This window comes from Pithys albifrons, chromosome 5, assembly GCF_047495875.1.
Source record: "Pithys albifrons albifrons isolate INPA30051 chromosome 5, PitAlb_v1, whole genome shotgun sequence".
In the NCBI taxonomy this organism is placed as follows: domain Eukaryota; kingdom Metazoa; phylum Chordata; class Aves; order Passeriformes; family Thamnophilidae; genus Pithys; species Pithys albifrons.
Genome location: NC_092462.1, coordinates 75,846,586 through 75,862,546, shown reverse-complemented (window position 1 = coordinate 75,862,546; position 15,961 = coordinate 75,846,586). Strand labels below are relative to the sequence as shown.

The 15,961-nt window shown below is 59.5% G+C and overlaps 1 protein-coding gene across 2 annotated transcripts in view; it reads left to right on the top strand.

Moving 5' to 3' along the window:
* The first annotated feature begins 768 nt into the window (after positions 1-768).
* ADAM33 (ADAM metallopeptidase domain 33) overlaps positions 769-15,961 on the top strand; it is a 40,630-nt gene continuing 25,437 nt past the window's right edge. For both annotated transcript variants that reach the window (XM_071555273.1, XM_071555272.1), the window contains exons 1-3: positions 769-894; positions 3,446-3,528; positions 12,370-12,446. In XM_071555273.1, the coding sequence (XP_071411374.1) occupies positions 786-894; positions 3,446-3,528; positions 12,370-12,446 (269 nt within the window). In that variant the 5' untranslated portion in view covers positions 769-785. The remainder of the gene's footprint in view (positions 895-3,445; positions 3,529-12,369; positions 12,447-15,961) is intronic.

Here is a 15,961-nt window from a genome sequence, read left to right as displayed (position 1 = left end):
TGGATGGGATGGAAGGGATGGATGGGAGGGATGGATGGATGGATGGGAGGGATGGATGGATGGAAGGGATGGATGGATGGGAGGGATGGATGGATGGAAGGGATGGGTGGGTGGATGGATGGATGGATGGATGGATGGATGGATGGATGGATGGATGGATGGATGGATGGATGGATGAACAGACAGTTGGGTGGATGAGTGGATGGACGGACGGATGGATGGAAGGGATGGAGGGACGGAAGGGGTGGATGGATGGATGGATGGGATGAATGGAAGGGATGGAGGGATGGATGGGCGGATGGTTGGATGGAAGGGATGGATGAATGGAAGGGTTGGACGAATGGATGGACAGACGGACGGATGGGCGGATGGTTGGATGGAAGGGATGGATGGAAGGGATGGATGAATGGAAGGAATGGACGAATGGACGGATGGATGGATGGATGGATGGATGGATGGATGGATGGATGGATGGATGGATGGACGGATGGACAGCTGGCTGGATGAATGGACGGACGGACAGACATGGCCGCAGCCGCGGCTGGCGGGGGGAGCCTGGGAGCCGCCGGGTCTGGTTCTCATTAAGCGGCCGCGCTGGGCCAAGAATTACAGCCATAAATAAGGGCGAGCAAAGCCGCCCCCTCCCCTCCCCGCCGCCCCCCGCCCGGGCCGGGCCGGGCAGCGCTCGGGGGGCGGCGGGCGGAGGGAGGGACCCGACGGCATAAGAAGGGGAGGTCGGAACGCAGGCGACGAGCGGAGGCGGTGACAGCCCCGGGAGCGGCGGCATGGCCGGGCCGGGCCCCCCCGGGCTCCCCCCGGGCTGGGGGCACCGCCTCGTCCTCATGGGGGTCCTGCTGGGGGTGCCCCCGCCGGGGGAGGCGGCGGGGATGGCAGGTAAGGGGGGGTCGGGGGTTCGGGGGCTCTGGGGGTACCGCGGGAGGGATGGGGAGGACGGATGGGAATGGGGAAGGAGGGATGGGGATAGGGGGGCTGCGGGCAGCGCTCCCTCCCTCCGGTCCCCCCCGAACTTGGGGGGAAAGCCCCCAAAATGCCGCTCTCGGGAGCTCTCCCAGCCCATCCCGCCGCTCGCCGCTATGACTCTATATGGTCCTGTTGGGATGGTAGGGATGGGATCAGGGAACCCCCCGGGACAGGGGGAGTTCGTCTCCCACCCCCAAAACGGCTCAGACAGCCCCATTCCCTCCCCATCCCAGCCCCATTCCCTCCCTATCCCGGCCCCATTCCCTCCCTATCCCGGCCCCATTCCCTCCCCATCCCGGCCCGGCTCCGGCGCCGGGGCTTGTGCAGCTGCTCCGTGTTTTGTGCCGAAATGTGGCTTTTTCGGTTGTTGAGGAAATACATTATTTTCCCCAGAGGTTCCTCTCGCTTTTTAACTCTGAGGAAGAGGAGGAGAAGAGCTGGGGAGAGGGGGGGGGGACAGTTTCACTTCAGCCTCCTGCAGTTCCTTCCCCATCCCCGATTCCTTCTCCATCCCCACCGGGAACTTCGGGCTGATTTTCCTCCACCCAAAGCACTTTTTTTTTTTTTTGTGTGTGTGCGTGTTGTTATTTTTTTTTTAAACTTCTGAGCTTTGCTGGGTTCTCTCTCTCTCTCTCTTGCTGAAAGTTTTCCAGCAGCTCCGAGAGAGCCGCGCAGCTGGGAGGGAGCGGCGAGGGTGGTGGGAGCCAGGAATCTCCCTTTGGATAAGGAGAGGGGATGGGAAATTCGCTGCCTAGTCCAGTGGGATCCTCGGGATTTGCGGGGCTCCCTCGGAGCTCCCCATCTCCAAAATACGCGATGCCAACACCCCAAACGCCAAAGCAATGCTGGTCCCCACGCAGCATTCCCAAATAGGGCTGGGAATGTGTGTGTTTTCCAGGAAATCAAGAGGAGGGGGGGTGTGGGAAAGCCCCTCTGCGCCAGGCTTGGGTTTATTTGAGTTAGATTTTTAAGGCTTCCTCTCGTGCTTGGGGGTCTCTGAGATTCCCAGAAAAAGCTGTAGACAAAACAGGGAGAAATTGAAAGGATCATCTCTTAAATCTCAAAACCAGGGGGGTTTTGCAGCCCGGTAATGCCAGGGAAGTGCCAGGGAAGTGCCTCATCCTGTGCCCTGGGGCACCAGAGGCAGCAGCTCCTGCCCTTCTCCCATCGGGAATGAAAACCAGGGGGGTCCATCCTTTGCTGTGCCCCAATCCGGGTGGCATCACAGCCAGGCCTCCCCTCGGGCTGGCAGGGCCTGGCTCTGCCCCAGAGGGGGTGAGGAGGGGGCAGCTGGGACTGTGCCAGCCACCACCTTATCTGCAGCTATTCCTGGAATCTGATTGCAGCCTCTGGCTAATGGGAGCTGATTAAATACCAGGGGGAGATAGTGCTGGGTGGTTTGGGCCCATGAAACTCTCCATCTGCAATTCCCAGCCTAGAACTCCACCTTTTTTTTTTTTCTTTTCTTGCCTTTTGTCTTTTCAATAAGTTCATCTTTCTGCAGCCAAACCCCCCCTGATCTCTGCACAGGGAACCAAAACAAACCTATAAAATTATTAAGCCCTGAGCCTTGTTATTCCACTCCCTTAGTAAATAACTTTGCTGGGGAACATTATTCCATCCAAGCTCTGCCTTAACAACATTTGGCTTGGCAAGATGACCCAATCCTTGACTTTTTTTTTTATCCCATCCCCTCTTTCTGCAGCATCTTCAGGTTTGAATTTTTTGGTTCTGTTGTCACCCAGCCTCAAGTCCATCAGGGGCTGCTGCAATCAAATACAGACACATTGTTTAGGAAAAAAAATAATCTTAGAAAGTCTGTCTGAGTCAGAGGGAGCCAAGGAATTGCTTGTGCTGCTCCACCCAGAGGGGCTGGGATGGCTCAGAGGAACCCAAGATGTGCCATTTCGGCTCCTCTGCCCCCTCCCCGAGCCCAGCTCTGGCTGGAAAGAGGATAACTTGATTTTGGGGTGATGGAAGGAACCACACTACTCCATCCCATAAATCTTAGAATCATGGAATGGTTTGGCTTGGAAGGGGCCTTGAAGGTCATCTCATTCCAGCACCCCCTGCCATGGGCAGGGACATCTTCCACCAGCCCAGGTTGCTCCAAGCTCCATCCAAGCTGTCTTGGACACTTCCAGGGATTGCCCCCATGTGCCAGCTGCTTCTCCAGGGTGGGTTTCAGGGAATTTATGCCACTGGTTTGGGACCTGGGTGAGAGCAATGCTGCTGGGAGACTCTCAGGGTTAAGGCTGGCCCAGTGATGAGGACACTGGGCTGGGAAGGAGGTGAAGCTTTCCCTCCATTCTGGTGTCCATCCCCCTGGAACACCTAAGAGGAGGCTCTGGATGTTGGTCCCCAGCTCTGACCCTGCCCCTCAGTTCCCTCTTCCTGTGGCCCTGGAGGAGCTCTGGCTCTCAGGGTCTGGCAAGGTCTGTTCACCAGGACTTCTCTTCCCCAGGGCCACCATCCCATGGAGAACGTGTGACCCCACAGTGGCTCCTGGGGGGCCGCAGCCGGCGAGCTGTGAGCCTGGAGGAACAGGTAAGGGCAGGGCTGGGCCCTCCATCCATCCATCCCTCCCTCCTTCCCTCCTTCCATCCCTCCATCTCTCCCTTCATCTCTCCCTCCATCTCTTCCTCCATCTCTCCCTCCATCCCTCCTCCCATCCCTCCCTCCCATCCCTCCCTCCCATCCCTCCCTCCCTCCCTCCCTCCCTCCCTCCCTCCCTCCTTTCTTCCATCCCTCCCTCCCTCCATCCCTCCCTCTATCCCTCCTTTCATCCCTCCATCCATCCCTCCATCCATCCCTCCCTCCATCCCTCCCTCCATCCCTCCTTTCATCCCTCCCTCCCTCCCTCCTTTCATCCATCCATCCATCCATCCATCCATCCATCCATCCATCCATCCATCCATCCACCCTTTCTTCCCTCCCTCCCTCCCTCCCTCCCTCCCTCCCTCCCTCCCTCCCTCCCTCCCTCCCTCCCTCCCTCCCTCCCTCCACCTGCAGCTTTTTGTGGTGAGACTTGGTTGGAGATGTGGAGTTTGCGGGATCCATGAGTGGGATGTGGAGTTTGGGGGATCCTTGAACAGAGTGTGGAATTTTCAGGATCCCTGAGCAGGATATGGAATTTGCAGGATCCCTGAGAGGGATGTGGAATTTGCAGGATCTCTCAGTGGGATGTGGAGTTTGCAGGACCCATCACCACATCCAGATGACAAACAGGGAAAGCAAAGGGTGCAACAGTGAGTTAATTAAACATGGTGTTAACTACTGGCAGGAGGAAGGATGGCCAAGAGCTGCAGGGTGAGTGGAAAGGGCCTGGAGAGTGTGGAGAGAGGAGATGGAGATGATTCATCAGGGTCATGGCCTGGCCAGGATAGAAGGAGCAGCTGAAGGGAAAGTGCTGCTGGATTTAAGAGCAAGATCCTTCACAGAATCTCCTGAGCTGGGAGGGACCCCAAGGACCATCCAGTCCAACCCTGGCCCTGCACAGACACCCCAACAATCCCACCCTGTGCCCCAGAGCATCATCCCAACCCTCCTGGAGCTCTGGCAGCCTTGGGGCCGTGCCCACTGCCCTGGGGAGCCTGGGCAGTGCCCACCACCCCCTGCGGGAAGAGCCTTTCCCTGAGATCCCACCTGAGCCTGCCCTGGCACAGCCCCAGCCCTTCCCTGGGTGCTGTCCCTGCCCTGGCACAGCCCCAGCCCTTCCCTGGGTGCTGTCCCTTCCCTGGCACAGCCCCAGCCCTTCCCTGGGTGCTGTCCCTGCCCTGGCACAGCCCCAGCCCTTCCCTGGGTGCTGTCCCTGCCCTGGCACAGCCCCAGCCCTTCCCTGGGTGCTGTCCCTGCCCTGGCACAGCCCCAGCCCTTCCCTGGGTGCTGTCCCTGCCCTGGCACAGCCCCAGCCCTTCCCTGGGTGCTGTCCCTTCCCTGGCACAGCCCCAGCCCTTCCCTGGGTGCTGTCCCTGCCCTGGCACAGCCCCAGCCCTTCCCTGGGTGCTGTCCCTGCCCTGGCACAGCCCCAGCCCTTCCCTGGGTGCTGTCCCTGCCCTGGCACAGCCCCAGCCCTTCCCTGGGTGCTGTCCCTGCCCTGGCACAGTCCCAGCCCTTCCCTGGGTGCTGTCATTGTCACACAGGGCAGAGATGGAGCTGCCATCCCTGGCACAACTCCAGCCATTCCCTGGGTCCTGTCCCTGCTCCCACAGGGCAGAGAGTCCATGGGAAGGCTGTGGAGAAGGCTGTGGGGAGGAGAGGACATCTCTTCCCAGGCTCTTTGCTGGCTGTCACACCCTCCCTGCCACCCCCACTTCCTCCAGACCCCCTTTTTGGGATGCCTGTGGTCACCCTCTCCTGGGTTTGGCATCAGCTGGATCTGCAGCTGCCCCTGGGCTGTGGCAGCTGGGCCTTGGACCCAGCAGCTGGCAGGCTCTGGGGGCTCTGCCTTCCTCCTGTGCCCAGCAAATCCCTTCCCAGCACCAGGCAGAGGGTTTGAGGGACTCCTCAGATTCCCTGGGGCACCCTCTCAGTGAGGTCTCCTTGCTCCAGGTGGGAGATGCCCAAGGCAGAGCCAGCTGTGCTTTGGGGAGGGGGTTTGTGCTGCCCTGCCCTCTCTGAGGGGCAGGATGATGATGATGATGATGATGATGCCAATCCCAGGGCAATCAGCACTGGCTGCTCCTCCAGGAGCTGAAATAGCCCATGTGGGTGCTGTGGGCAGCCTGGAGAAATGTCCCCTCCCTGCCAGCCAGCCCTGGGTCTGTCTATATTTAAGCTGGCTGGCACTCCAGAGGGCACCGTGTGGCACAGGAGGTTTATTTATGTTCTTGCCAACACCCAAACTGGTGCTGGGGGGGTGATATCGCAGCAGGGGGATTTAGGGGGGTGTTTCAGGAGTCACTGGGGGGCTCCAGGGCTGGGTGGCTGAGCAGCTCCTGCAGCATTTCCTGGCATCTGCTCTGCCTTCAGCTCCAGCCAGCCCCAAACAAGGAGGCTCCTGTTCCTGGAGCAGAGGGAAGAAGGAGGGGAGAGGGAGGGTGGTGGTGGCCAGGAGGCTTCATGGGGGAACCACGTGGACAACCACACAGAGCCCCAAACCGGCCCTTTTTGTTGCTGACATCCGTATTTTTAGGCTCAGCTTAATCTGTCCCATCCCCGCCCCGTGTCCTCCTGCCCTCCAGCAAAGAGCCTGGAAATAAATGTGGCTTTGGGAATGCTGCCAGCCCGCTCTGTGTGCCCGGGAGGAGACAACACCCAGGTCCATGGAATGATGGGTGCCAGGGTGGGGACCCCTCGAGGCTCCTCCAGCCCTTCCCTGGGGGCTGCTCCTTGTGCAGCAGGTGGGATGTCACAGTCCCAGGAGACAACTCTGTGTCTCTTTTCCCTCCTCCCAGAGGAATGAGGGAAGAGGAGGAGGATGGTGGTGGTGGCTCACCGTGGGCGGGCGGGCACTGGGCGGGTCGGAGCCTTCCTCCCCCCACACCCTCCTCTCTGCTATTGTTCAGGGCTGAACTGCCCCGGGCTCCAGCGCTCCCAGCGGCTCCCAGAACACATGGAAGTGATTTTGGAAAGGCTGAGGAGGAGGTCGTGGGGACCCTGATTGCAAACAGCTCCCTCGTCCTGCTGGCTGGAGTGGGATCCTGCCCCACCATCCTCCTCCTCCTCCTGCTCCTGTCCCCGGGCTTGGCATGTGCACTGAAGGTGCCAGAGCTGACCCTGGGCATTCCAGCCCTTCTGAGGTGCAAGTGGGGGTTGTATCCAGGATCCTAACCTGAGTGTTCCACAATATCCAGCCCTAAGGCACAGGAGTGTCCTGTCCCCACCCAGGGACCCTGCTCAGCCTGTTGAGCTGCCTGTGGCATTCCCTGCCTCTTTTCTTTCCCTTGGGAATTGCTTTTTCCCAAGAGTTGTTTCTCACTGCAATGGTTTTAAACTGCCAGAGTGCAGGGATAGGTGGGATATTGGGAAGGAATTCCTGGCTGGGAGGGTGGGCAGGCCCTGGCACAGGTTGGGCAGAGAAGCTGTGGCTGCCCCAAACCTGGAAGTGTCCCAGGCCAGGTTGGACAGGGCTTGGAGCACCTTGGGCTGGTGGGAGGTGTCCCTGCCCATGGCAGGGGGTGGGACGAGATGGTTTTTAAAGTCCCTTCCAACCCAAACCATTCAGGGATTTTAAGGGCTGAGGAGCAGAAAAGCTCCTCAACTTTCCTCCATGTCTCCTGTACAGGAAAAGCACCTTGGCACTGGTGGAACATCCTTCCACTCGTTGCTTCCTCCCACACCACAGGTTATCCACTGGCTCCCTGGAGCAGTCAGTGTCTCCCTGGCCTGGGGTGGGATGTGGCCATTCCCTTTATCCTTGATGATGAACTTGGATGCAAACTTGCAGTATCCCATCTGGTCCCAGGATGGGATCCCCTGAGCCTCAGGGCCCCCCCTGGGGAGCTCTGGGTGCACCCTAAGGTCATGGCCCTGCTCCAGAGGAGGGAGGGAGGGAAGGAGGGAGGGAGGGAGGGAGGGAGGAGAGCCCTGCCCGTGCTTTGGGATGTGCTGCAGGTGCCAAGGCCACGCTCCTGCCATCTGTTTCCTGCGGGGGAACCCTTTGCCCTCCACGAGGTGTGGCAGGACTGAGCCGACCCTGCTGTGCTCCCTGAGCTGTGTTTGCTCTGAAACAACCCCCATTCCTGGCTCTGCCTCCAGGGCCTGTTGGATCTGCTCCCCTGGACTCCATGGGGTGCTCTTCCAACGAGCAGCCGGAGCCAGAGGCTTGTCCTTGAGCTCTTGGATCCCGATCCTGGTGTGGACAGGATGATGCAACCCCCAGGCTGTGCTTCTCAAACCCTCCCTGTGCTGGGATCCAGCTGCCTGGGGAGGACCTGGCTCAGCTGTGCTGCTCCAGCTGGAGATCCCATCTCCAAATCCTCTCTGGAGCATCTCCTGGTGACTCGGATCCTTGTCCTCCTCGGCATATCCGGACCTGCCGGTGCTTATTTAGGAAGTCAGGACTTGTGAGACCTGCCTGAGCAGATGGCTGGGCTGGGATTTGGACATGGCTTTTGGATTTTGGCTTAACTAGTGATTTTCCAAGGAGCTCAGTGCTCCCTGAGCTTCCCAGCAGGAGTGGAGGAGAAAGCCTGGGAGGGAAGGATGCCTGGGAGCTGTGGGGAAATGAAGGAGAGCAGCTCAACCCCCTCGGCCTCAGTTCCTGGGCAAACATCGCCGTGGTTTTCCTGAGCAGTGGAGGGAAAACCAAAACCAGACCTGGCCTGGGCCAAGTGGGGCTCTGGGCCACTCATGGACAAGGGCAGAGTTCTGCCAGCTGCAATTCCAACCTCTGCCAGCCCAGCCCATGGTGGGATTGGCTTTGCTGGGATGTCCTGGACAGGGGCCACATCCAGCCAAGGCCAAGAGAAGGTGGTTCTGCAGCCTCTGGCAAGGCTTTGGTGCATTCTCTTCATGGTTGCTGGAGAAAGGAGGTGGAGGAGGAAGATGCCAGAGCCTGGGAAGGTGCTGGAGCCTGGGAAGATGCTGGAGCCCAGGATTATATTGGAACCTGTGGAAACTACTGGAGCCCAGGAGGATGTTGGAACTTGGGATGTTGCTGGAACTTGGAATATGCTGGAACTCAGGACAATGCTGGAGTCTGGGATAATGCTGGAGCCTGGGATGATGTTGGAGACCAGGAGGATTCTGGAGCCTGGGATAATGCTGGAGCCTGGGATGATGATGAAGTGTGGGATTATATTGGAATCTGGGATGATGCTGGAGCCCAGGATGATGCTGAAACTTGGGATGTTGCTGGAACCCCGGACAATGCTGGAGCCTGGGATGATGATGAAGTGTGGGATTATATTGGAGCCTGGGATGATGCTACAGCCTGGGATAATTCTGGAGCCTGGGATAATGTTGGAGCCCAGGAATTTGCTGGAGCCTGGGATGATGCTGGAGGCTGGGGCAGAGATGGAGCCCAGGATTATGCTGGAAGCCTGATAAGTTGCTGGAGCCCAGGATGTTATTGGACCCTGGGATGATACTGGACCCTGGGATGATGCCAGAGCCCGTGATGGTGCTGGAGCCCAGGATGGTGGTGGAACCCTGGATGATACTGGAACTTGGAGTGACGCTGGAGCCCAGGATGGTGGTGGAACCCTGGATGATGCTGGAGCTTGGAGTGATGCTGGAGCCCAGGATGGTGGTGGAACCCTGGATGATGCTGGAGCTTGGAGTGATGCTGGAGCCCAGGCCAATGCTGGAGCCCAGGATGATGCTGGAACCTGGGCTGATGATGGAGCTTGGAATGATGCTGGTGCTGCAGCCTGGGAAGGTGGCCAGGATGACCCTGGAGTCCAGGATGATGCCAGGAAGATGCTGATCCCTGCTCCTTCCTGGTGTGCAGCATCTTGGCACACAGCCCTTGGGGACCCAGCTCCCTGCCAGGCTCCAAGCAAAATTATCAATGCTTAATTAATTAATGAATGCCATGCCCTTTCCTGCCCTCAGAGCTGGGTGGTTTGGGTTACTTGACTCCTGCCTGGCACAAGTGCTGCTCCCATTCCCCTTCTCCCTGTTTTGAGGCCATCCCAGAGGGAACCAGGATCCATCCCCTGCTCCCCTTTGCCCCTCCAGGAGCTCTCAGGAGGCAAACCGAGGCACAGGGAAGGGCAGAGCTTGTGCAGCATCCCAGATCCGTTTGTTTTCCAGCCTTTGGCAGCCCGGGAGGGGGCACAGGGAGCTGGGAGTGCCGGGATAACCCGGGACACACACGTGTCCCTTTAAGACAGCAGCTGGGAAAAAGAACATTTTGCCAGGAAAGGCCCTGAAGTCGAGGAGGGGAGTAATTGCTGGGGAATTCAAACCCGGGAAGGAGCCGGAATTGGAGGGAAAGAGGAGAAGGAGGAGGAGGAGAAGGAGGAGGAGGAGAAGGAGGAGGAGGAGGAGGAGGAGAAGGGGGCTGCGGGCGTTGGGGAGATCAGAGAAAAAAAAAAGGGAGGGCAAGAGGGGGGAAAGAAGGGAAACGGCAAGAAAAATGTACAGCCCATGTTTGGCCAGGGAGCGATGTTTGGATAAGATCATGTTCCAAAAATACAGCCCGTTCCCACCAGCGCCGAAGGAGGAGGGTCCTGCGGCCCGGCGGGCTCCGCTGGGGGCCCCTCGCCGGCGTTTGGGCACCGGGGCTGTGCTGGGGGCGAGTCGAAAGGACTTGGCAGAGCCTTGGGCTCGTCTCACTTTGCTCTTGGGGTTGTTTTCCTGCAGCGCCGCGTCCTCTCTCCTTTTTTGGAGCTGGGAAAACGCTGCCGGAGGCGCAGGGGCGGCTCGGCCAGCGCGGCTGCATCCCCGGCTCCATCCCCGGCTGCATCCCCGGCTCCATCCCCGATTCCATCCCCGGCTCCATCCCCGATTCCATCCCCGACTCCATCCCCGGCTCCATCCCCGGCTGCATCCCTGATTCCATCCCCGGCTCCATCCCCGGCTGCATCCCTGATTCCATCCCCGGCTCCATCCCCGGCTGCATCCCCGGCTCCATCCCCACCTCCCTGGCCGCGGGAACTGGGGCCAGGAGAATCATAGAATGGATTGGGTTGGAAAAGACCTCCGAGATCATCAAGTCCAACCCTTAATCCAACCCCACTTTGATTACCAGATCATGGCACTCAGTGCCACCTCCATTCTCAGTTTAAAAACCTCCAGGGATGGGGAATCCACTCCCTCTCTGGGCAGCCCATTCCAATGCCTGAGCACTCTCTCTGCAAAGTATTTCTTCCTGGTATCCAACCTAAACCTAAACCTAAACCTCCACTGCATCCATGATGGGTGGGGAGAGAATGGTGGGATCCCAAGGGTTCCCTGCATCCATCACGGATGGGGAGGGACTGGTGGGATCCTATGAGGGATCTTCAGGGTTCCCTGCATCCATCATGGATAGGGAGAGACTGATGGGGTCCTGTGGGGGATCCCAAGGACTCCCTGTATCCATCATGGATGGGAAAGGACTGGTGGGATCCCATGGGGGATCCTGAAGGCTCCCTGCATCCATCATGGATGGGGAGGGATTGATGAGATCCTGAGGGCTCCCTCCATCCATCATGGATGGGGAAAGTCTGGTGGGATCCTGAGGGCTCCCTCTATCCATGATGGATGGGGAGGGACTGGTGGGATCCCAAAGGCTCCCTCCATCCATCATGGATGGGAAGGGATTGACAAGATCCTGAGGGCTCCCTGCATCAATCATGGATGGGGAGGGACTGAGTGATGGAGACAGAGCCACAGCCAGGTCACAGACCGGAGCCAGGGCGATGCTTTTCATGTCCCACCTGGGAACAGGATGTGGGGCCATCAGGGAAGGGCAGCACTTTTGGTCTCCAGCCCATCCTGTCCCATGCTGTGGTGGCTCCAAACCCGCGTCCCACCCTCCCAAAGTGCGGGAGTGAGTGAGCAACCCCCCCCCCCCCCCCAGCATCCTGGGGAAGCTGAGTCAGTCACTCCCTTTTGTTGCCACCGGTGTTTTTATGGGAGCCTTTTCCAGGTGGTTCGTGGTTATTTCCACACCCTGCAGGGCTGCACGTGGGTATCGACCCACCCAGGAGTGAGGCCCTTGGCTCAGATCTCTGCTGGGATAGATCCTGGTGGGATCTTTCTTCCTCCATCCTGTATCCCGTGTGGTTCTCCTGTCTGCCTTTCCCTGGGGAAGCTCCTGGCAGAGCTGGGATTTGCTGCCTCAGCCCCATCCCCGGGGGGTGAATCTCGGTGGGGAATCCTCCATAACCCCCTGCTGGGCTGTTCCTGAGCAGAGCAACCAGGCTGGAGAAGGGAGTGGAGCACAAGAGCTGTGAGGAGAGGCTGAGGGAGCTGGGGGTGTTCAGCCTGGAGAAGAGGAGGCTCAGAGGTGACCTCAGCACTGTCTGGAACTGCCTGAAGGGAAGTTGTGGCCAGCTGGGGGTTGGTCTCTTCTCCCAGGCACTCAGCAATAGGACAAGGGGGCACGATGGGCTCAAGCTCTGCCAGGGGAAATTGAAGTTGGAGAGCAGCAAAAACTTCTTTGCAGAGAGAGTGCTCAGGGATTGGAATGGGCTGCCCAGAGAGGGGGTGGATTCCCCATCCCTGGAGGTTTTTCAGCTGAGCTTGGCCGTGGCACTGAGTGCCATGATCTGGTAAAGGGACTGGAGTTGGACCAAGGGTTGGACTTGATGATCTCGGAGGTCTTTTCCAACCCAATCCATTCTAGGATTCTTTGAATTCCTGGGAAACTGGGGAGGAGGGTTTAGTTCTCACCTTCCACAGGCAGAGGGTGGTGTAGGTGGAGCAGATGCAGGGAGGAGAGTCTGGGATGTGCTCGGAGCCGAGGGAGGTGCCAGGAATGTTTCTGACCCCATGCCCTCCTTTCCTTTCCAGGTGCCGGCGCCTGCCCGGGCAGAGGTGGCTGTGAGGGCTGAGGGCAAAGAGCTCATCCTGGTGCTGGAGAGGAACCAGTGAGTGTTGGGGTGAGGCTGGGGAGGGGGCACTGGGGACCCCTGGCACTGTCCTTCTTGGATTGGCATATCCTGGCTGCCCCGTGCCCACAGGGGAAGGGACAACCCAGTGTGGCTTCACTTTGGGCTGAAATATTTCTTGTTCTGCTCCCCACACCCATGTTGGGCACGGCCCAGCCTTGGCTCGATGCCACGTCCAGGGCCCAGCACGGGGGTAGGTGGTGGGGAATGTTTGGGAGCTGCATGTGGCACAGGGACAATGGGATGAGGGGGTGCCACCCCACTGGTAGGTCTGGTCTGTGAGAGCTTTGGGGGTGCCTTGTGGCTGCTGGCAACGATTTGGAAACCTCTGCTGCTCTCCTGCTGGGCTGGTCTTGGGCTTGGCAGCCTGGCACTGTCCAGGGTGACCTCACCAGCTCACCTTGGTCACGTCTTTCCAGGCTCCTTTTTTGGCTGAGGTTGGATGCAGGTGTCAGCACTGTCTGTGCCCTGTGCCACCCCCCCAGCCTGGCCTGCCCTGGAGTGTGCAGGGCACTGGTCTCCATCCCCTGCCCTGCTCTCCTTGTCCCTCTGCCTGAGACCTCGGGGCATTTCATGGAATCATGGAATGCTTTGGGTTGGAAGGGTTCTTAAAGATCATCCCATCCCACCCCTGCCATGGGCAGGGACACCTCCCACCAGCCCAGGGTGCTCCAAGCCCTGTCCAACCTGGCCTGGGACACTCCCAGGGATGGGGCAGCCACAGCTTCTCTGTCCCTTGGTGGGTTCCTGTCCCTGTGGTGGAGCAGAGCAGGGAGGGGATTCTGCAGGAGGGGCTTCTGCTTCCACTTCTCCTCCTCACCAGCAGCTGTGGGAGGTTTGTCCTGGCACAATCCTCTTCTGCTGCTGTTTAGGGGCAAAACCAGCCACCACAGTGTCCCCCAACCCCTCCAGGGACCTGCAGAGGAGATTCTGGTGGGCAGGAAGGAGACCTGGGAGTTCCCCTGCACATTTTGGGGGGTTGGCAGTGGAAGTTCAAAACTCATGAGGCAAAGCATACCCTGGTGTCTCACTGGAGCACCTGGAGGGGTTGGTGTGACCTCTCATGACCCTAATCCTGGTTTGGTGCCCCTTTACCACACTGAAGGGTGGCCAGGAGGGGTGAGGAGCATCCCTGGGGGCTGTGGGGCCTCTGGAAGGAGCTCAGGGCATTGCAGGATGCTGAGCCCTGGATGAGGGCACAGGGAAGCTGGTGAGGGGGTTGGTGTCAGCAAAAGGGTGCTGGGCACACAGGGCATTCCTTGGCACCTGGAACCATCCATGGCATTGAGGGCATTCATGGCACCTGGAACCATCCATGGCATCTGGAACCATCCATAGCACCCAGGATCATCCACAGTACCCAGGGAATTCCATGGCCCCCAGGATAATCCATGGCACCCAGGGCATCCATGGCACCTGGAACCATCCATGGCACCTGGGATCATCCATGGCACCCAGGGCATTCCATGGCACCTGGAACCATCCATGGCATCTGAAACCATCCATAGCACCCAGGATCATCCACAGTACCCAGGGAATTCCATGGCACCCAGGGCATTCCATGGCACCTGGAACCATCCATGGCACCCGGGATCATCCATGGCACCCAGGGCATTCCGTGGCATCTGGGACCATCCATCACACTCAGGGCATTCCATGGCACCAAGGGTATTCCATGGCACCTGGAACCATCCATGGCACCTGGAACCATCCATGGCACCCAGACCATCCATGGCACCTGGGACCATCCATGGCACCTGGAACCATCCATGGCACCCAGGACCATCCATGGCACCCGGAACCATCCATGGCACCCGGGACCATCCATGACACCAGGGACCATCCATGGCACCAGGGGCCATCCATGGCACCAGGGACCATCCATGGCACCCGGGACCATCCATGGCACCAAGGACCATCCATGGCACCTGGGACCATCCATGGCACCCAGACCATCCTGGCACCCAGACCATCCATGGCACCTGGGACCATCTGTGATACCCAGGACCATCCATGGCACTAGGGATCATCTATAGCACCCAGGGCATTCCATGGCACCTGGAACCATCCATGGCACCTGGGATCATCTCTGCTGTCTGGGATCATCCATGGCACCCAGAATCATCCATAGTACCTGGGATCATTCACAGGACCCTCGGCCATCCAAGGCACCCAAAAGCATTTGTGGCACCCAGGACTTGCCACGACGCCAAAGAGCATCCACAGCACATGGGACCATCCCTGGCACCCAAAACGCTTCCTGATTGTTCTTGGCACTCAACATGGCACCCAGGACAGCACGTGGCATCCAGGACCACCTCTGTCTCCCAGGACAGTCTATGATATCCAAGATATGACACCCAAGAACTTCCATGGCACCAAGGAACTTCCAGGCACCAGGAACTTGCCTGGAGAGGACACCCCAGGGGCCTGAGTCTCTGGGGCAACCAGGGATCTGCTCAGCTCAGCCATCCCAGTTCCCCCATTGCCCAGGCATGGCATGGAGGTTTCTGCCTCTGCTGTGTCTTTAGTCCACCTGTCCCTGTCCCTGCCCTTGCCCCTGCCCCTGTCCCTGCCCCTGTCCCTGCCCCTGTCCCTGTCCCCATCTCTGTCTCTGTGCCAGTGCCAGTCCCTGTCCCTGTCCCTGTCCCCATCTCTGTCTCTGTGCCAGTCCCAGTCCCTGTCCCTGTCCCTGTCCCCATCTCTGTCTCTGTGCCAGTCCCAGTCCCTGTCCTTGTCCCTGCCCCTGCCCCTGTCCCTGTCCCTGCCCCTCTCCCTGTCCCTGCCCCTCTCCCTGTCCCTGTCCCTGCCCCTGTCCCTGCCCCTGCCCTTGTCCCTGTCCCTGCCCCTGCCCTTGTCCCTGTCCCTGTCCTTGTCCCTGTCTCTGTCCTGTCCCTGTCCCTGCCCCTCTCCCTGTCCCTGCCCCTCTCCCTGTCCCTGTCCCTGTCGCTGCCCCTGTCCCTGCCCCTGCCCTTGTCCCTGTCCCTGCCCCTGCCCTTGTCCCTGTCCCTGTCCCTGTCCCTGTCCTTGTCCCTGTCTCTGTCCTGTCCCTGTCCCTGCCCCTGCCCTTGTCCCTGTCCCTGTCCTTGTCCCTGTCTCTGTCCTGTCCCTGTCCCTGCCCCTGCCCTTGTCCCTGTCCCTGTCCCTGTCCCTGTCCCTGTCCCTGTCCCTGTCCCTGTCCCTGTCCTTGTCCCTGTCCCTATCCCTGTCCCTGTCCCTGTCTCTGTCCTGTCCCTATCCCTGTCCCTGTCCCTGTCCCTATCCCTGTCCCTGTCCCTGTCCCTGTCCTGTCCCCATCCTGCCCACCTTCCTCTGAGCTGGCTGGGCACTTGTCCTGCCCAGCCACCCCCGCATCCCCTTCCAGGAACCAGCCTGGCCCATTTCTGGGCTGTGACTGGAGTCACTGGTGCCAGGCACCCACTCACAGGCGGGTTGGGAAGCCACAAACGTGCCCACAAGTGTCATTTCTAGAAAACCAAAGGTGGGAGGGCTGT